The 22,157-nt window shown below is 42.3% G+C and overlaps 1 protein-coding gene across 2 annotated transcripts in view; it reads left to right on the top strand.

Moving 5' to 3' along the window:
* Nucleotides 1-22,157, top strand: part of LOC109867204 (glypican-6) — a 113,981-nt gene that overhangs the window by 34,630 nt on the left and 57,194 nt on the right. For both annotated transcript variants that reach the window (XM_020456218.2, XM_020456225.2), the window contains exon 3: nucleotides 15,224-15,615. In XM_020456218.2, coding sequence (XP_020311807.1) covers nucleotides 15,224-15,615 — 392 coding nt within the window. The remainder of the gene's footprint in view (nucleotides 1-15,223; nucleotides 15,616-22,157) is intronic.

The following is a 22,157-nucleotide window of genomic DNA, read 5'->3' as shown; positions in this document are numbered from 1 at the left end:
TTGTGATACGCTTATGCTGTTGACATTGTTCTGGCACTGTCATCACATACTTTTAATTATAATACACAAAGTTGAATGCCTCAGTACCTCTTCACAAACCGGTAACAGGCCAATCCTATTTACCTAAATCCAAAAGAACTGCAATATTTCTAAGAGCTCAGAGGTTACATTCTTGACCCACCAGGCTGAGCTTACTTAAGATGATAATATGAATAATTCATCCGAGATATCCTCATTAAACCTGCCTCTTCACTGCTCGCACTGTCCGTAGTAAACTGCAAACCCAGGTAAAACACATCTGCATTAAACTCAGCATTTTGAGCCTCTAGCTCCTCATTATGAAGATCAGAATATACTTTCATGTAAGACAAATGTCACACTTTTTTACACATTTTACAATACAAACATAAATGCAACATCGCAAAATTCTTGAGTGTTTTGAACTTCAACCTAATTCCCAGCAGCAAGTGGCATGATTCACCATGCCCACTCCTTCTAAACGTTTCGATGTACCTGATCTGAAAACTGTGGGCTATTGAATTACAGCCTATCAAATGATCGCATAGTTGCTCAGAAACTCAATGTCAGAACGTCGGTGTGTTCTTTTTTCCAGGAAAACAAAATCTTTAGCACACATGCCGTTCCTGGAAGCAATCATGCATAAATAAATAAGTTATATTTTGATCGGTCTCTGTCAGGGAGAGTGAATGTCATGAGAGGAGAGTAAAGTCTCCACGGATGGAGATGGGGGAAGTAAATGGAGTTTGTCCAGCAGCACTTACATCCATGGCACCAGGCACCCCTGTTCCTCTAGGGGCCCTGTGCCACTCTCCATAATTTCATCAGTGTCAGGATGGATGCTGTGTGCAGCTTTCCATGCTGCAGCTTTCTGCTGGCTGCAAGCTTTATAGGAGACACAGAGTCTGGAGAGGGTCTCTGCTGACTAGCAACACAGGAAACATGAGACATTCCTATTTGGACTCTGATTTCATTCATGTGTCGGTTATCTATAATTTCAATCACTTTGGAGAAATGTAAAAGCCTGAAGAATTCTAGAGTTGTTTTAGCAAGGTCAGCCTTCACCTTCCTGGCCAAGGAATATTAAGAATATTTTCAACATCTATATTGGATTTGGCTTTCATCAGTTAGTATTAGAAGGATGGAATCAGAGGCCAACTATATCATACAGTATTTTATGCTGATATATTTGATTTTAAAAAATCTACTTCAGGACAATTACTGTAGCCGAATTAAACCAGACTGCTAACCATTGTTTGAAGTGAAATAATGGTGAACCTAATGTTTAACCAGGCTACAACTATTGTGCCCATAACATTGAGTAGGACACCACTGAGGTATAATAAGAACTGGAGGATGCGTTTAAGATTGTATTGTTTTCAAGGTAAACTCACGTTCGCATACGCTGATTCATGGACCGTCTATATCCTGGTTGCGTTCGCTTTATATGGACAAACATTACATGCGCACTAGCACTCGGTGTACACAGGGAGCTGCGTGAGCAGTGACATCATCACCTCATCCAAAAACATGGCAGACATTGGATGAATATACAATGTTAATATGTTCGGCTGTCAGTGATGAAGAAAAAACAACTGGCCTCCGACAGTTATTTCAATAGTTCAGTGTATGTTTTGTGCACAAAGGTGATGACTAAAATGTCTTATTAGGAACTTTGAAATCGGACTTCTCTATGTGGCCTTGTATGGAAATTTGCTTTCTGGGTCGTGCGTCAATTAAACTGCAGTATCGAAGCAAAACTGTAGGAGCAGTCGAAACCATGCTTCTAGACTGAAACCCTGGCCCTTTGGAGGACACTGGACAACTAAGCATTGTTACCTCATGTTCAGTGCTAGCTGTCTCATTTAAATGTTATTTACCGTGTATTTAGCACCTGTTTGTAGAGTCCCACCCACACAGGGCATTCAGGTATTTCCTACACTCCGTGTGGAGTGGGCCATGAACTTTCTGTAGCTGACAGAGCAGCCCACACATACCTGACACCACTGCCTACGTGTCACTACCACAACAGTGAGAGAGTGCACCGTCGACCATCCTCTGCCAAGATGTTCCTGGCAGAAATATCCCACATCGCCCCCAAAGATCTACTCCATCAGCTAGGCAGCTGTAACATAGACCTACAAGAGAAAATAGAGGCCATCATCTCATCTACCAATGTCAATAACACGGCTTCTATTAGTGTGATTTATTATGATTTTCCTATGTTCTGGTGGATAATTTATGCATAGCATATTTTTCAGTGGCTTGGCGCTAATCCATATCCCAGGACTCTGGGAAACAGTACTGTTGTGCGCTGAGAAATTTGAAAAATAACAGGCCCTCAGATTTCTCTCCCGTTTAGCTCATTAAATACTGAGGTGGGGGTCTTAATTACTAATCAATGTCCTGGCCCTCCACTGACCACTAACACCATGGTGCTGCCGACCTACACAGAATATTAATGTAGTGAGAACGGCATTATCGATTCTATCTAGAGCCACAGACTCTTAAACAGCCCCGTGCCTGTGGTGCAGTGCTTTTAGATTCATATTTGACTTGTTTTGTTTTTCACACACAGAAATAGCATCCTCCCAAACTGCCTTTTCATGCCTCTGACAGAGGTCTGTCTTGATCTGTGGTAATTGTCTTTGCTCTGATTGTTTTTCTCCCCTTCTTTAATTCCCATTTAGACATAATGATGTGTTGTCTTGATCGTGGTGTTAAGAGTTCATGACTATCCCAATTCTATTTCCCTTCCACACTAATAGGCCAATGTGACTTGCATTGAGCTTCCTAAAGATTAAGAGGCATTTGTCGATATCATATTACTTGCCCGAGATCATATTGATTTCCGTTGCCCCTCATACGGATGAACACTATGCCATAACAATTACACCCGTTCAAGGAGAAGAGGGAAACGGAATTCAGTTCCTTTTTCTTCTCCTTTTTTTAGCCGGTTGTCGATTGACAGGGCCCACGCCAACAGCCCTCTAACCCCAGCCAGTAGAATATGACTCACAACAGCAGCCCCAGAGGAATAATCCCCAGGCATGCATGGTATAAAAGGTCAGGCTGTCATGTTCTCCACAGTAACGGAGGCCTTCCTCTCAGACTCATTCCCGTCCCTCAGACAGCGTCCTCCCCATCGGGCCGATGGCAGGCCCCTCTCCTCTCGGTAATGCAAGCCTCTGATTGACAGGTGGATTTGGGATTATTTTCCCCGGGGCAGGAAAAGTGCAGGTTTCAAGCAGAGGCATTAAAGATAGAGGAGATGCTTATATATGCCGAGGCGAGCATCCTAAATCCATGCAGCCCTGATAAACACACGAGAGAGGGAGAGACGGAGGGAGAGAGGGAGACAGGAGAGGAGAAACAGAGAGAGAGAGATGGAGAAAGAGGAGGGAGAGAAAGGGAGTGTGTTCTTCTGTGGGCTGGCTTTATCCCTGCAGGATTGCACCCAGAGTAGCTTGGATGGAGATAAGATGGTGTGTGTGCTCTGCCCTAGGAGAAATCACAGGCAATGTCATTTTTATGATGTGAAGCACAATGGGGAGCTTCGCTGATACAGTACTCTTGAATTGCTTACTTGTATGAACGAGTGTAGCTTTTAATCTATGGATGGGGTATGGATTTAGTGATCTCTCACCTGATATGGAGTTTTTCCTAGCCACTGTGCTTCTACTGTACATCTGCATTGCTTGCTCTTTCAGTTTTTAGGCTGGGTGTCTGTATATGCATTGGGCTTCAGAGTGGCGCAAAGGACTAAGGCACTGCATCTCAGTGCAACAGGCGTCACTACAGTCCCTGGTTTGAATCCAGGCTGTATTACATCCGGTCGTGATTGGGAGTCCCATAGGGCCCAGCGTCGACTTGGCCCCATTGGCCCAGCGTCGACCGGGATTGGTTGGGGTAGGCCGTCATTGTAAATAAGAATTTGTTCTTAACTGACTTGCCTAGTTAAATGAATAAAATAAATTGTGCTTTGTGACAACTGCAGATAAAAAAGCGTGTTTAAAATACATTTGATTTCATTGATAGAAAAACCAACCCAAAACTGATTTCAATCCCCAGCTGTTTACTCCGTCGATAATTTCCAGATCTATCAAAATCAACATTTATTTGAATAATTTGAAGTCTATATTTTAAATCAGGGGTTGGAAACTAAATGATTTTCCAATCGTTCTGTTCCAAGCAAAATCCCTACTTCTTTCATTCCATTCCAGTGTTCCGACCAGCATAATAAAGCTCTGAACCAGTTCGAACTCCCTATTTCATCCCCATATTGTTATTTATCTTCTTGCTCTTTTGCGCCCCAGTATCTCTACTTGTACATCATCATCTGCACTTCACTCCAGTGTTAATGCTAAATTGTAATTATTTTATCTCTATGTCCTTTTTATTGCCTTACTCCCTCCCTACTCTTCTACATTTGCACACACTGTACATAGATTTTTCTATTGTGTTATTGACTGTACGTTTGTTTATGTGTAACTCTGTATTGTTTTTGTCGCACTGCTTTGCTTTATCTTGGCCAGGTCGCAGTTGTAAATGAGAACTTGTTCTCAACTGGCCTACCTGGTTAAATAAAGGTGAAATAAAATTAAAATATATTTTAAAAAGTAACAGTTCATATAGTCCCTTTTTGTAAAATAAAATCCCAGTGAAATCAACATAGTTTTCACATTTAGCTAATTAATTTACTCCACCAATTAGCGTGGATAGAGCAGCTTGCTATGGAACGGGTAAGCTAGTTGTTTACATGGTTGATGCACAGATACCGTAAGTGCAGGTGTGAGATGTGACTTACATTTCACGGGTAGGGTAAGAGCGAGAGAGAGGGTGGACATGAGTGGGGTTGGCTTGAAGTGCTGAGCATCATGATGTGACTTGAATTGGAATGTGTTTAGGATATTACTAGCGTTATAACTTCAATGAATTACAGAATTATATACTTGACATTAGGAATATTTTTGGAACAAAAATAACATTATGAACCGGTTCTCAAGATTTTAACATGACGGTTCTGTTCCGGAACCGTCTGTTCCGTTCCTTAAATAATTACCTTTTTTTTGGTTTTCGATCCTGAACTGGTTCCAACCCCTGATTTTAAAGGATGGATTTATACTGTAAAACTATTTTACTCCCCTGCTGTGAGTGGATGTCATGATGTTCAATCAAATTTATCTGCTTTGTAAATTCTTGAATGCTCAAACCCTGATGCTCAGGGCTGCAAAAGGATGATCACGTAAAGTCAATGTTGAGGTGGCTGCATCTTTAATATTGACGCTGTTATAAATGACCTACCATATGGTGATTGATGGCAGCATTGAAATAGTCTCCTGTTACCACAGGATGTTTCCTTAATTATGTGACCTCCACATTTTCTACTGTCGGCTTGAACATTCCTGGCCTTGTGGCTTTGCTTGAAGTCTTCTCTCACGCCAGCAGCATCAGAACATTCTTGGTTGCCTTCAGAATCCACAATGTCACTGGGTGAATGCTTCAACTGTCAAGTGTTGCCTTGAAGACTGGGGGCATTTTTTTATTTTTTTGCTTTTGTGGAAAAGCTTTGGATCACTGTGAATCTCTGTAATTTTGATTTGTCCCATAGCTTTCAAGAATCACAATTATTTTGTGTTGTTTTAGAAAGCCCTGTAGTGTGTTACTGCTGGTCCTGTCTCTGGGGACATTGCTGTAATTAACTATAGCCCGCAAGGCCCCACTCTACACTGTGGCCCCTGAACAGGCCCCAAATGACCCAAATCAATTATCTTCAAAAAAATAATGATCAAGACACTGGAGTGCCCCACAAAATAAATCGTAGTTCTCAAAGTGTTGTCAAGAACTTGTTTTGCCTTTTCTCTTTGTGTACGTTCTCATACACAGATACTTACATTTTGTTAGAACAGATCGACTTCTGACCGCTCTGGTCAACCTCAGTGAGAGAGTGACTAGAGAAGCAGTGACGTAGCTACACTTTGTCAACGTGAGAATGGCTCCATTTAGCCTCCTCTCCTGTGCTCACTGTGAGGAATGGCGGACATATTGAGCTTTATCTGCTGAAAGTAATGAACTCTTTGCCAGTTAGGGGTATTAACATCGCTCTTGTCCAACATTTCTGCCTCATTGTCCTCTCGGCTCACAGCTTTCGCAGCCAGTCATTTTGGGCAGACCTCTTAATTACGGCGATATATTGAGGCCTTAAGTGAGCTCTACTTGTAATTTGCAGTTTCTGACATAATTCCTTAATACCCGATTGTAAAATATGATCCTATTCATGGATTTGCTGTAATTATATTAAGTCGTCTTTTTTACTAAATGTATTATTCACTGAACTGTATTGAGGTCACCCATAATGTGAGTGATAATTATTCATCCTAATTGTACTGGAATAAAGCATGGAATGGTATCAAATATTCTGACTATATAAAAAAAATATTCTGCCTTAATTATGTTGATCATATTCGATTAATAGCCGTGCTGATCCGAAAGGGAGAAGAATTGACTGCACACAAATATTTTCTTATCCTCAGCTGCACATTCTTAATCAAATTAGTTTCAAAGCTGTCATTAATCAGAAGAGATATCACTGGGTGCCATATTTATTTTTAATTAATGAAGCGAAGTTGATTAAGCACAAGACAAGCTTGAAACACACTGCAATAAGTACAAATCTTTGCTTAAATAATTCAATATATAGTCTTCCATTGTGTCTCCATTCTCTCAAGGGTGCTAAGAAATGACCTTATTTAAACAAACTTCACTGAAGACAAAACTTTACTTTCTGGAAGTTGTTTGGAAGTGCTAAACACGTGCTAACTTCTTTCTGGAAGTGATAAGTATGTTTACTAAATTAAAGGATGACACAAATGATTTGCCATTGGTTATTATTCTGAACGCATCACACTGGTAAAAGACACAGGTGTGGAAATGTAATGTAATTTGACACAAACATGGTGTGGAAATGTAATGTAATTTGACACAAACATGTCACTGGAGTCCAACAACAGCAACGTCACTGGAGTCCAACAACAGCAACATTAAAGAACAGGTAAAAACAGAAATACTAAAGGATTGGTTATAAAGTGAAAATTTAATCCGGAAATGGCATGCCAATTACACCCCATAATGCAAACACCCAAATGTTGAGACTTTTCAATCTGTCACGCTTCAGAGAAGTGTAAACAGGAAACCACCACACTCTTCCAGCATAATGTATTTCTAAGCACAACAAAAGCTCTTTTAATACACTTTTGGATGAAAATAACAACTGTTTGCCTCGTTAATACAGATGAGTGAACGCACTGTCCTGTGTTCTCTATGAAATAATAAAGTACTGTACCTGGAGATCAGTGTTTAACGCTTATCGTCCCGTCTCAGTGGGCTTTAGATGTCATAAATACTGAGCCATGTTGAGTAGAAAACCAACTGCTGGTAAATCTGAAGCAATCTATCTTCAACACTGTCTCTAAGGGATAAGGATGTAAATAATCAAGGTCACTTTCCCAGTCACATGTAGGCAGGTGTGAGAGATTGTAATGAAAGAACAACCAAGGTGTCTGGTGGTGTTGCTACTGCACCAAGGAGTTTGATAAAGCTAGAATATGCTAGATTGCATATTAAGTTACAGTATGATGTCTTCAGGTAGGATAATTAATGGAGGGAGAAAAACATACTGAGCAAGACAAGACAACTTGAGCATTTCTTAAATGCAGCCGCCTTGCATGCAGATAGCACGTATTCTAGCAAAAGACGGATTCAGTATTAAAGCATTTCAGATCATATTTCCCAGGGATCGTTTCTCTCTGGTGTTTGGATTCTCACTAATGTGTTGCTCCTAATGTAATTTAATTTCACGAGCATTGCAGAGCGCTAATGAACACTTAGAGCCATTGCAATTTTAACAAGGCCCCTCTGATTCTGGCCTGATAAGTGATTGAAATGCACAGCTCCATATTGAGAGCAGTACGGCTCTGGGCTCTTGGCTAAACAGCATGTGACCCAAAATGAACTGCACAGAGACCGCCCAGGGTCTTACGTTCTATATCATACCCTGTTATATTTATGAAGATAGGAGTGTGTTGATCTCTTGGCTTTTAAAGTACGAGTATCTGAGACAGGAGTAATAGATTTAATCCAAGCTCTGATACCTTCCTTGGTTTAGTATGGACGTCATGGAGGTGTCTGCTATGGTTAGTCCTGAATTGTTGCACCCTGTGCTCCTAATTTGGAGGAAGTGGCATGAACCCTATTCAAATTTAATCTGGTTCCTTGAGCGGCAAGGCTATCATCATTGATAGCAGATGGTGGGAGACATTATCACCTCGTTCCCGTTACTGATGACCCATATAGGTAATTTGGTAAACAATAAACTGTGCGTAGGAAGTGAATAACGCAGGACAGGAAGACGTTGAGAAAGGCAAGCATACTTATTCTCCTCTATAGTATCACTTCAAAAGTGTTTTCGTAATATGTGGAGGGAAAAATGGAATGTGTCGGTGCTGTTTGTACTTGATGCGTTGTCATTCCCATTCATGTCCAACGGAGTGTTTTTGAGGATGGCAGGTGTCATCTAGAGAAATAAAGATCTACCTTCACCACAAATATAGGCCTTATTGCTTTCCAGAATCACACCAGGAGAGCGTCCTTTGTCATTTCAAAAGGGAGTTTATATTGGAGTTGAAAAAAATCCCCAAAATGTGTGGATTCATATCAGAATGTAATCAGAGCAACAAACAATGGGCCTTTTGACAGGTAGTCTTTGTTTGACAAGGATTTTAGTGAATTAACTTCTGAAATTACAATGGAGGATATCCTGCTGTCTGTTACTTTGATATGCACATTGCCTTTTTCTGCACCATAAGTATTCCACTTTCTTTGCTAATTGCTTCTCAGTCACAAGCTTGATATCGCAGCATGGTCACAATTCTAGTTATGCTGGTGTGTTATCCACAGCAGATGCTATTTATTCCCTAAACCATGCTATTGGAGAAAATCCATTGTGCCTTTTGACAACTTAAGAAATAAAGATACCATTAAATATAGAGATTTGCATGCTGTATCACATACAGTGCCTTCGGAAAGTATTCAGAAGTTGCTGGTCTTGCCACCTGAGAGAGAAATAAAACAAACCACATTTTATTTTCTGAAATAAATGACAACTTGTGGAGTCCATGCCCCAATAAATTGAGGCTGTTAGGAGGGCAAAAATGAGGAGATGCAACTCAACATTAGGAAGGTGTTCCTAATGTTTGATACACTCAGAGTTCTGTACAGGGAATTAGGAAAGTATTCAGACCCCTTGACTTTTTCCACATTTTGTGATGTTACAGCCTTATTCTAAAATTGATTAAATCTTTTTTTTCTTCATCATCCATCTACACACAATACGCCATAATGACAAAGCAAAAACAGGTTTGCATACATTTTGCAGAAAATATATATATTACATTTACAGTACTTTGCTGAAGCACCTTTGGCAGCGATTACAGCCTTGAATATTCTTGGGAATGACGCTACAAGCTTGACACATCTGTATTTGGGGAGTTTCTCCCATTCTTTGCAGATCCTCTCAAACTCTGTCAGGTTGGATGGGGAGCATTGCTACACAGCTATTTTCAGGTATCTCCAGAGAAGTTCGATCAGGTTCAAGTCTGGGCTCTGGCTGGGCCACTCAAGGACATTCAGAGACTTGTCCTGAAGTCGTTGTCCTGTTGGGAGGTGAAACTTTGCCCCAGTCTGAGGTCCTGAGCATTCTGGAGCTGGTTTTCATTAAGGATCTCTCTGTACTTAGCCCCATTCATCTTTGCCTCGATCCTGACTAGTCTCCCAGTCCTTGCTGCTGAAAAACATCCCCACAGCATGATACTGCCACCATCATGCTTCACCGTAGGGATGGTGCCAGGTTTCCTCCAGATGTGAAGCTTGGCATTCAGGCCAAATAGTTCAATCGTGGTTTCATCAGACCAGAGAATCTTATTTCTCATGGTCTGAGAGACTTTAGGTGCCTTTTGGCAAACTGCAAGTGGGTTGTCCTGTGTCTTTTACTGAGGAGTGTCTTCCATCTGGCCACTACCATAAAGCCTGATTGGTGGAGTGCTGCAGAGATGGTTGTCCTTCTGGAAAGTTCTATCATCTCCACAGAGGAACTCTAGAGCTCTGTCAGAGTGACCATCGGGTTCTTGGTCACCTCTCTACCCTTCCCCAGATCTGTACTTCAACACAATCCTGTCTTGGAGCTCTATGGACAATTTATTTGTCCTCATGGCTTTGTTTTTGCTCTGACATGCACTGTCAACTGTGGGACCTTATATTGACAGGTGTCTGCCTTTCCAAATCATGTCTATTCATTTTAATTTACCACCGCTGGACTCCAATCAAGTTGTAGAAACATCTCAAGGAGGATCAATGGAAACAGGATGCACCTGAGCTCAATTTCGAAGTCTCATAGCAAAGGGTCTGACTACTTATGTAATTAAATTATTACTGTTTTCTCTTTGTCATTATGGGGTATTGTGTGTAGATTGCTGAGGATTTTAGAATAAGTCTGTAACAACAAAATGTGGAAAAAGTCTGGCACTGTATAATAGCACTATTGAATGGTATGAATATACAAACCTCCACTGTCAAGTCACATGTATTTCCACATATCAAAACTGAGCAAAACAGATTGTCATAGCTAAAGCAAAATGGACTCTAGGAAGTCCAAGTGTGCTTGAATAGGGCCAGCCTATTGAGAGTGACCGGCAGTATATAATTACTAAATCATAAACACTTCTGAAGTGTATAGGAGAATGTGAAGATAGATATAGTATCAGTGTGACTAGACACTCAGTGGTAACCTGAAAAACGTCCATCTCTTCACTGTTTAATTTTAGCAACAGGGTGTCATGTGAAAATTACATGGAAGTGTGCCAATCTTACACTCAGACACCCTTCATCATCAAAAGACAAACTGGTGTACAGTGCCTTTACTTTTAAAGGATGAAAATATTAAAATGTTAACTCATGTTAAAAAGTCAATAGATATACCATACTACACACAGCATGAGAGCACGTACAGTATTTGTAGATATATATATATATATACACAGTTGAAGTCAGAAGTTTACATTCACCTCAGCCAAATACATTTAAACTTAGTTTTTCATCATTCTATTATTTTATAGTAAACTGTATATTGTATAATACAGTCACACCCTGATCTGTTTCACCTGTCCTTGTGATTGTCTCCACCCCCCTCCAGCTGTCACCCATCTTCCCTTTTAACCTCAGTGTATGTACAGTTGAAGTCGGAAGTTTACATACACCTTAGCCAAATACATTTAAACTACGTTTTTCACAATTCCTGACATTTAATCCTAGTAAAAATTCCATGTCTTAGGTCAGTTAGGATCATCACTTTATTGTAAGAATGTTAAATGTCAGAATAATAGTTGAGAGAATTTTATTTTATTTATTTATTTAACCTTTATTTAACCAGGTAGGCAAGTTGAGAACAAGTTCTCATTTACAATTGCGACCTGGCCAAGATAAAGCAAAGCAGTTCGACACATACAACAACACAGAGTACATACAACAACACATGGAGCAAAACAAACATACAGTCAATAATACAATAGAAAAATAAGTCTATATACAATGTGAGCAAATGAGGTGAGATAAGGGAGGTAAAGGCAAAATAAAGGCCATGGTGGCGAAGTAAATACAATATAGCAAGTAAAACACTGGAATGGTAGATTTGAGAATGTGCAAACGAGAGCGTACAGGTCACAGTGGTGGGTAGTATATGGGGCTTTGGTGACAAAACGGATGGCACTGTGATAGACTGCATCCAATTTTTTGAGTAGGGTATTGGAGGATATTTTGTAGATGACATCGCCGATGTCGAGGATCAGTAGGATGGTCAGTTTTACGAGGGTATGTTTGGCAGCATGTGTGAAGGATGCTGTGTTGCGAAATAGGAAGCCAATTCTAGATTTAACTTTGAATTGGATATGTTTGATGTGGGTCTGGAAGGAGAGTTTACAGTCTAACCAGACACCTAGGTATTTGTAGTTGTCCACGTATTCTAAGTCCGAACCATCCAGAGTAGTGATGCTGGACGGGCGGGCAGGTGCAGGCAGCGATCGATTGAAAAGCATGCATTTAGTTTTACTTGTATCTAAGAGCAGTTGGAGGCCACGGAAGGAGAGTTGTTAACACAGTGTCCAAAGAAGGGCCAGAAGCATAAAGAATGGTGTCGTCTGCGTAGAGGTGGATCAGAGACTCACCAGCAGCAAGAGCGACATCATTGATGTATACAGAGAAGAGATGTTGTATCAAGCTAGTAATAGGGGTTGCAACAATTTCGGCAGTTTTAGAAAGAAAGGGTCCCGATTGTCTAGCCCGTCTAATTTGTAGGGGTCCAGATTTTGCAGCTCTTTCAGAACATCAGCTGACTGGATTTGGGAGAAGGAGAAATGGGAAAGGCTTGGGCGAGTTGCTGTGGGGGGTGCAGTGCTGTTGACCGGGGTAGGGGTAGCCAGGTGGAAAGCATGGTCAGCCGTAGAAAAATACTTATTGATATTCTTAATTATAGTGGATTTATCGGTGGTGACAGAGTTTCCTATCCTCAAGTGTCCCAGAACGTTTTTGAGTTTGTGTTGCAGGAAGCAAATTTCTGCATGAAAAAGCTAGCCTTGGCTTTTATAACTGCCTGTGTATATTGGTTTCTAACTTTCCTGAAAAGCTGCATATCACTGGGGCTGTTCGATGCTAATGCAGAACGCCATAGGATGTTTTTGTGTTGGTTAAGGGCAGTCAGGTCTGGAGAGAACCAAGGGCTATATCTGTTCCTGGTTCTAAATTTCTTGAATGGGGCATGCTTATTTAAGATGGTGAGGAAGGCATTTGAAAAAAAAACAGCCATCCTCTAGAATTATTTATTTCAGCTTTTATTTCTTTCATCACATTCCCAGTAGGTTAGAAGTTTACATACACTCAATTAGTATTTGGTAGCATTGCCTTTAAATTGTTTACCTTGGGTCAAACGTTTCGGGTAGCCTTCCACACGCTTCCCACAATAAGTTGGGTGAATTTTGGCCCATTCCTCCTGACAGAGCTGGTGTAACTGAGTCAGGTTTGTAGGCATCCTTGCTCGCACACGCTTTTTCATTTCTGCCCCAAATAAATTCTATAGGGTTGATATCAGGGCTTTGTGATGACCACTCAAATACCTTGACTTTGTTGTCCTTAAGCCATTTTGCCACAACTTTGAAGTATGTTTGGGGTCATTGTCCACTTGGAAGACCCATTTGCGACCAAGCTTTAACTGATGTCTTGAGATGTTGCTTCAATATATCCACAATTTTCCACCCTCATGATGCCATCTATTTTGTGAAGTGCACCAGTCCCTCCTGCAGCAAAGCACCCCCACAACATGATGCTGCCACCCCTGTGCTTCACGGTTGGGATGGTGTTCTTCGGCTTGCAATTGCAAGCCTCCCCCTTTTCCTCCAAACATAACAATGGTCATTATGGACAAACAGTTATATTTTTGTTTCATCAGACCAGAGGACATTTCTCCAAAAAGTATGATCGTTGTCCCTATGTGCAGTTGCAAACCGTAGTCTGTCTTTTTTATGGCGGTTTTGGAGCAGTGGCTTCTTCCTTGCTGAGCGGCCTTTTATGTTATGTCGATATCGGACTCGCTTTACTGTGGATATAGATACTTTTCTACCTGTTTCTTCCAGCATCTTCACAAGGTCCTTTGCTGTTGTTCTGGGATTGATTTACACTTTTCACACCAAAGTACGTTAATCTCTAGGAGACAGAATGTGTCTCCTTCCTGAGCGGTATGACGGCTGCGTAGTCCCATGGTGTTTATACTTGGGTACTATTGTTTGTACAGATGAACGTGGTACCTTCAGGCATTTGGAAATTGATCCCAAGAATGAACCAGACTCGTGGAGGTCTACAATTTTCTTTCTGAGATCTTGGCTGATTTCTTTTGATTTTCCCATTTATGTCAAGCAAAGAGGCACTGAGTTTGAAGGTAGGCCTTAAAATACATCCACAGGTACAACTCCAATTGACTCAAATTATGTCAATTAGCCTCTCAGAGCTTCTAAAGCCATGACATAATTTTCTGGAATTTTCCAAGCTGTTAAAGGCACAGTCAACTTAGTGTATGTAAACTTCAGACCCCCTGGAATTGTGATACAGTGAATTATAAGTGAAATAATCTGTATGTAAAAAATTTAGGAAAAATGTCTTGTGTCATGCACAAAGTAGATGTCCTAACTGACTTGCCAAAACTATAATTTGTTAACAAGAAATTTGTGGAGTGGTTGAAAAATGTGTTTATTGACTTCAACCTAAGTGTATGTAACCTTCCGACTTCAACTATATATATATACTGTATATAGGATATGCTGTACATCAGAGATGGACAACTTTGAATGGGTTGGGATTCACAAAAAATCTAAACTTGTCATGAGGGGCCGCAGTGGCTCGCGGATCTGCATCCCCACATCCATACCCACACATGCAGTCAGAGCCGGCCCAAGCCTTTTGGTCCCCCCCCCCCCACCCTGCGATCAAAACATTTTATCGGCCCCTCCTCTTGACAGCAGAGAGAACCAAACTAATTTCCTGCAATTCTACATATTTTTGCTATGGGCCGTACAGTTTTTTGTGCAGTTTTAAAGCAAGTTTTCTGCAATTCTACACATTTTGCCATTGGGCATAGAGACAATGTTGCAGTTTTTAAGAAAGTTTGCTGCAAATCTCCACATTTTGTCATGGGGCGGAGAGAATTTTTTCTAATTCTATAGCTAATTTCATGCCATGTGCAGTTTTACAGCTAATTACTTGCAATTCTACTTATTTTGCCGTTTTAATATGATATCTGACTGAGAGTGACTAATAAAACAAATGGGGGTCCCCCGGTCGGTAATTTGACCATGATTACTAGAAGTTTAGATAGCTGGCTAGACTAACTTACCAATCTAAAATGTTTTTGCTGACGGGCTGTCAGTGAAAAGCAGAAGAGAAAGACGGCTGATGCACAACCAAATTTAGAAAATTCTACCTTGTCTCTTCTACTATTCTAACTGTTAACATTAAGTTGAGACTCCGACTGAGTTCTCAACAAAAATTATTATTATTATTTTTATTATTGTACATTATTTGAATTGTCTCTCTCTTTCTTCTCTTGACCAAGAGTTCTTCCTGGAGCTGCTGGAGAACACGGAGAAGTCCCTGAACGAGATGTTCGTGCGGACCTATGGCAAGCCTTACATGCAAAACTCAGAAGTCTTCCAGAACCTGTTTGCCGAGCTGAAGCGCTACTACACTGGGGGCAACGTGAACCTGGAGGAGATGCTCAACGACTTCTGGTCGCGGTTGCTGGAGCGCATGTTCACGCTGCTCAACTCCCAGTATGTCATCACAGATGACTATCTGGAGTGCATCAGCAAGTACACAGACCTGCTCAAACCCTTTGGAGACGTGCCCAGGAAGCTCAAGGCTCAGGTTACAAGGGCCTTCATTGCAGCCCGCACATTCGTCCAGGGGCTCTCGGTTGGTCGAGAGGTGGCCAACAGGGTGTCCAAGGTAAGCCCAAGTCTCTGCCATTCATAAAAACTGCCCTCATAAAAAAAATATTTTGCAGATATTACTAGGGTATACTGTAGTATTTACTATAATAATAAATAGGACTTATATAGCGCTTTTCAAGGATCCAAAGTGGGTGATTTCTCTTTGCAGAAACCTACTGGACAAATAATAGAAGAACAAATTTGACATCACCTGTAAGTAGGTAGGACAGGAGTCTTAATGGCAAGGTTCAACATTTCTGCTATTTTCTATAACCTATAACCTACTACAGTTTACTACAATGTAGTACATAATTATATAGTAGTGTTATAGTATTATATAGTCAATTATAGTGTTTTTTTCATTTGGGTATGAGGGTGTTAACCATGACTTATTTCCGTAATAATGTACTTCATGCCGTGATTACCAGGTAAGAATTCTTATGGGACAGTCTATTGCCATGAAGTAAAACATTCTATAGAAAGTGCTATTAATGAATGAAAGATCCTACAATGTGTTGTGTATTCTACAGTATACTACAACATTCTACAGTAAGTGCCACATGATCAAAGGATACTACAGTGTGTAGCATACAGTGTATTGGGAAAGTATTCAGACCCCTTGACTTTCCCCCCACAAATGGACAGTACTGTTCAAAAGTTTGGGGTCACCATTACCAGCAACCATCACTCCTGTGTTCCAATGACACGTTGTGTTAGCTAATCCAAGTTTATCATTTTAAAAGGCTAATTGATCACTGGAAAACCCTTTTGCAATTTTGTTAGCACAGCTGAAAACTGTTGTCCTGATAAAAGAAGCAATACAACTGGCCTTCTATAGACTAGTTGAGTATCTGGAGCATCAGCATTTGTGGGTTCTATTACAGACTCAAAATGGCCAGGAACAAAGAACTTTCTTCTGAAACTCGTCAGTCTATTCATGTTTTGAGAAATTAATGTGAGAATTTGCCAAGAAACTGACAATCTGGTGCAACGCTGTGTACTACTCCCTTCACAGAACAGTGCAAACTGGCTCTAACCAGAATAGAAAGAGAAGTGGGAGGCCCCGGTTGCACAACTGAGCAGGAGGACAAGTACATTAGAATGTCTAGACGCCTCACAAGTCCTCAACTGGCAGCTTCAATAAATAGTACCCGCAAAACACCAGTCTCAATGTCAACAGTGAAAAGGTGACTCCGGGATGGTGGCGTTCTAGGCAGAGTTTCAAAGAAAAAGCCATATCTCAGACTGGCCAATAAAAATAAAAGATTAAGATGGGCAAAAGAACACAGACACTGGACAGAGGAGTGGCCAGCACAGTCACCGGATCTGAACCCTATTGAGCTGTTGTGGAAGCCAGAGTCGGCCCCAAAAATGTATTGGGGGGGGGGCTTACAGGGAGTATGGCTATGCCAGGTAGGAGACCTGCGCAAACTCCCTGTGCTTACCGGGGGGCTAAAGAGACCGGGCAGGCACCGTGTTATGCTAGTGAGCGCACGGTGTCTCCAGTGCGGGTGCATAGCCCGGTACGGTACATACCAGCCCTTCGTATTGGCCAGGCTAGAGTGGGCATCGAGCCAGGTAAGCTTGGGCAGGCTCGGTGCTCAAGAGCTCCAGTGCGCCTGCACGGTCCGGTCTATCCAGAGCCACCTCCACACACCAGTCCTCCGGTAGCAGCTCCCCGCACCAGGCTTCCTGTGCGTGTCCTCGCTCCAGTATCACCAGTGCCCGCACCACGCATCAGGCCTACAGTGCACCTCGCCTCTCCTGCGCTGTCGGAGTCTCCCGCCTGTTCAGCGCTTCCAGAGCCTTCCTCCTCTACAGCGCTGCCGGAGCCTCCTGCCTGCATGAAGCAGCCTGAGATGTCAGTCTGCAAGGAGCTGTCAGCCTGCATGGAGCAGTCAGAGCTGTCAGTCTGCAAGGAGCTGCCAGTCTGCAGGGAGCTGTCAGTCTGCAAGGAGCTGTCAGTCTGCAAAGAGCTGCCAGTCTGCAGGGAGCTGTCAGTCTGCAAGGAGCTGTCAGTCTGCAAGGAGCTGCCAGTCTGCAGGGTGCTGTCAGCCTGCATGGAGCAGTCAGAGCTGTCAGTCTGCATGAAGCAGCCAGAGATGTCAGTCTGCATGAAGCAGCCAGAGCTGCCAGTCTGCAAGGAGCTTCCAGTCTGCAAGGAGCTGTCAGTCTGCAAGGAGCTGTCAGCCTGCATGGAGCTGTCAGCCTGCATGGAGCAGTCAGAGCTGCCAGTCTGCAGGGAGCTGTCAGTCTGCAAGGAGCTGCCAGTCTGCAGGGTGCTGTCAGCCTGCATGGAGCAGTCAGAGCTGTCAGTCTGCATGAAGCAGCCAGAGCTGCCAGTCTGCAAGGAGCTGTCAGCCAGCATGGTGCAGTCAGAGCTGTCAGTCTGCATAGAGCAGCTAGATCCGCCAGTCAGCCAGATTCTTCCAGATCAGCCTGTCAACCAGAATCTTCCAGATCAGCCTGTCAACCAGAATCTTCCAGATCTGCTAGTCAACCAGAATCTTCCAGATCTGCTAGTCAACCAGAATCTTCCAGATCTGCTAGTCAACCTGAATCTTCCAGATCCGCCAGCCAGCCAGGATCTACCGGAGCCTACTACCTACCTGAGCTTCATCTCAGTACTGGGCTTCCTCTCAGTACTGGGCTCCCTCTCAGTACTGGGCTTCCCCTCTGTTCCGGGCTGCCCCTCAGTTCCGGGCTGCCCCTCAGTTCCGAGCTGCCCCTCAGTCCCGAGCTGCCCCTCAGTCCCGAGCTGCCTCAGTCCCGAGCTGCCCCTCAGTCCCGAGTTGCTCCTCAGTCCCGAGCTGCCCCTCAGTCCCGAGCTGTCCCTCAGTCCCGAGATGCCCCTCAGTCACGAGCTGCTCCTCAGTTCTGTGGGGTTCTGGGTGAGGACTATTAGGCCATGGTCGGCGGCGAGGGTGGATTATCCCAGGACGCGAAGGGGAGGAACTAGGACATTAATGAAGTGGGGTCCACGTCCCGAGCCGGAGCCGCCACCAAGGACAGACGCCCACCCGGACCCTCCCTATGGTTTTGAGGTGTGTCCGGGAGTCCGCACCTTGGGGGGGGGGGGTGGGTTCTGTCACGCCTTGGTCATAGTGTTTTGTGTTTTCGTTATATATTTTGGTCAGGCCAGGGTGTGACATGGGTTTATGTGTTTGGTTTCGTATTGGGGTTTTATAGGATTTGGGATTGCTATGTTTAGGGGTGTGTCTAGTTAGGCTTGGCTGCCTGAGGCGGTTCTCAATCTGGAGTCAGGTGATTCCATTTCACGTTCCGTTTGTTGTTTTTTGTATTTATAGTTATTTCATGTACCGTCACTTTTTTCATTAAAGATCATGATTAACCACCACGCTGCATTTCGGTCCGACTCTCTTTCGACAAACGAAGAACGCCGTTACAGTATGGTACATAAGAAGTGCCCATCAAGCCAGTCCAACCTGTGGGAGGTACTTCAGGAAGCATGTGGGGAAATCTCTTCAGATTACCTCAACAAAGGTCTGCAAGGCTATAATTGCTGCAAATGGAGGATTCTTTGACGAAAGCAAAGTTTAAAGGACAGAATTATTATTTAAATTAAAAATCATTCTTTTTAACCTTGTCAATGTCTTCACTATATTTACTATTCATTTTGCAACTCATTTCATGTGTGTTTTCATGGAAAACAAGGACATTTCTAAGTGACCCCGAACTTTTGAACGGTAGTGTACGTTACAGCCGTATTCTGAAATGGATTTAAAAAATAATAATTCTCATCAATCTACACACAATACCCCATAATGACACAGCGAAAATAGGTATTTAGAAATGTTTGCAAAAGTATTAAAAATAAAAAACAGAAAAACCTTATTTACATAACTATTCAGACCCTTTGCTATGAGACTCAAAATTGAGCTCAGGTACATCCGGTTTCCACTGATCATCCTTGAGATGTTTCTACAACATGATTGGAGTCCACCTGTAATAAATTTAAATTGATTGGACATGATTTGGAAAGGCACACACCTGTCTATATAAGGTCCCACAGTTGACAGTGCATGTCAGAGAAAAAAACAAGCCATGAGGTTGAAGGAATTGTCCGTAGAGCTCCGAGATAGGATTGTGTTGAGGCACAGATCTGGGGAAGGGTAACATAATATTTTCTGCAGCATTGAAGGTCACCAAGAACACAGTGGCCTCCATCATTCTTAAGTGGATGAAGTTTGGAACCACCAAGACTCTTCCTAGAGCTCGCCGCCTGGCCAAACTGAGCAATTGGGGGAGAAGGGCCTTGGTCAGGGAGGTTACCAAGAATCCAATGGTCACTCTGACAGAGCTCTAGAGTTCCTCTGTGGAGATGAGATAACCTTCCAGAAGGCCAACCATCCCTACAGCACTCCACTAAGCAGGACTTTATGGTACTGGACAGACGGAAGCCACTCCTTAGTAAAAGGCACATGACAACCCGCTTGCAGTTTACCAAAAGTAACCTAAAGACTCTCAGACCATGAGAAACAAGATTCTCTGGTCTGATGAAACATAGATTGAACACTTTGGCCTGAATGCCAAGCTTCACGTCTGGAGGAAACCTGGCACCATCCCTACAGTGAGGCATGGTGGTTGCAGGATCATGCTGTGGGGATGTTTTTTTCTGCGTCATAGACTGGGAGACTAGTCAGGATTGGTGGAAAGATGAACGGAGCAAAGTACAGAGAGACCCTTGATGAAAACCTTCTCTATAGCACTCAATACCTCAGACTGGGCGATGGTTCACCTTCCAACAGGACAGAAACCCTAAGCACACAACCAAGACAATGCAGCAGTGGCTTCAGGACAAGTCTCTGAATGTCCTTGAGTGGCCCAGCCAGAGCCCGGACTTGAACCCGATTGAATATCTCTGGAGAGACCTGAAAATGGCTGTGCAGTGACGCACCCCACACAACCTGACAGATCTTGATAGGATCTGCAGAGAAGAGTGAGAGAAACTCCCCAAATAAAGGTATGCCAAGCTTGTAGCGTCATTCCCAAGAAGACTCATGGCTATAATCACTGCCAAAGGTGCTTCAACAAAGTTCTGAGTAAAGGGCCTGAATTCTTACGTAAATGTAATATTTCAGTTTTTGTTAATGCATTTGCAAAAATGTCTGAAAACCTGTTTTTGCTTTGTCATTCTGGGGCATTGTGTGTAGATTGATGGGGGGGGGGGGGACTATTTAATACATTTTAGAATAAGGCTGTAACATAACAAAATGTGGAAAAAGTCAAGGGGTCTGAATACTTTCCGAATGCGCCATACACTGAGTGTATCAAACATTAGGAACACCTTCCTAATTTTGAGTTGAATCTCCTCATTTTTGCCCAGCATAACAGCTTCAGTTTGTTGGGGCATGGACTCTACAAGTTGTAAATTATTTCTGAAAATAATATTTGTTTTGTTTTATTTCTCTCTTAGGTGGCAAGACCAGCAACTTTATTTATTTCTCTTTTCTCGCCTTAGGCGGAAAGCAAATTGGCCAAGCAAATTAAATATGACTGAGGTATTTTACGTAGAACAAAATGTGAAATGTTCAGTGAGTCTAGTAGAATTCATGATTAAAATAAGCAGAACTTCATTTGATTATTTCAGGCTAAAGGAAAAGGGCTGAATTACAGGAGTGGAAAGGTGCTGTACCTATAGAGATTGATTGATCGTAGAAGGTCATGGCACTGTTGTCATACAGATCAAATATCATGATATCAAAATATATAATATTACAAAATCTAAATCTGTAATACATTTAAATATATATATATATATATACACTACCGCAAATTTTTTGTCCATTAAAATAACATCAAAATGATCAGAAATCCAGTATAGACATTGTTAATGTTGTAAATGACTATTGTAGCTGGAAACATCAGATTTTTTTTATGGAATATCTACATAGGCGTACAGAGGCCCATTATCAGTAACCGTGACTCCTGTGTTCCAATGGCACGTTGTGTTAGCTAATCCAAGTTGATCATTTTACAAGGCTAATTGATCATTAGAAAACCCTTTTGCAATTATGTAAACACAGCTGAAAACTGTTCTGCTGATTTAAAGAAGCAATAAAACTGGCCTTCTCTAGACTTGTTGAGTATCTGGAGCATCAGCATTTGTGGGTTCGATTACAGGCTCAAAATGGCCAGGAACAAATAACTTTCTTCTGAAACTCGTCAGTCTATTCTTGTTCTGAGAAATGAAGGCTATTATTCCATGCGATACATTTTCATGAAACTGAAGATCTCGTACAACGCTGTGTACTACTCCCTTCACAGAACAGCACAAACTGTCTCTAACTAGAATAGGAGGAGTGGGAGGCCCCGGTGCACAACTGAGCAAGAGTACAAGTACATTATTGTGTCTAATTTGAGAAACAGACCCCTCACAAGTACTCAACTGGCAGCTTCATTTAACAGTACCCGCAAAACACAGTCTCAACGTCAACAGTGAAGGGAAGACTCCGGGATGCTGACCTTCTAGGCAGAATTCTTCTGTCCAGTGTTTGTGTTCTTTTGCCCATCTTAATCTTTTCTTTTTATTGACCA

The sequence above is a fragment of the Oncorhynchus kisutch genome, linkage group LG2 (genome assembly GCF_002021735.2).
Source record: "Oncorhynchus kisutch isolate 150728-3 linkage group LG2, Okis_V2, whole genome shotgun sequence".
Taxonomy (NCBI): domain Eukaryota; kingdom Metazoa; phylum Chordata; class Actinopteri; order Salmoniformes; family Salmonidae; genus Oncorhynchus; species Oncorhynchus kisutch.
Note: the sequence above shows the minus strand (reverse complement) of the source record. Positions and strands in the feature narration are given on the sequence as shown.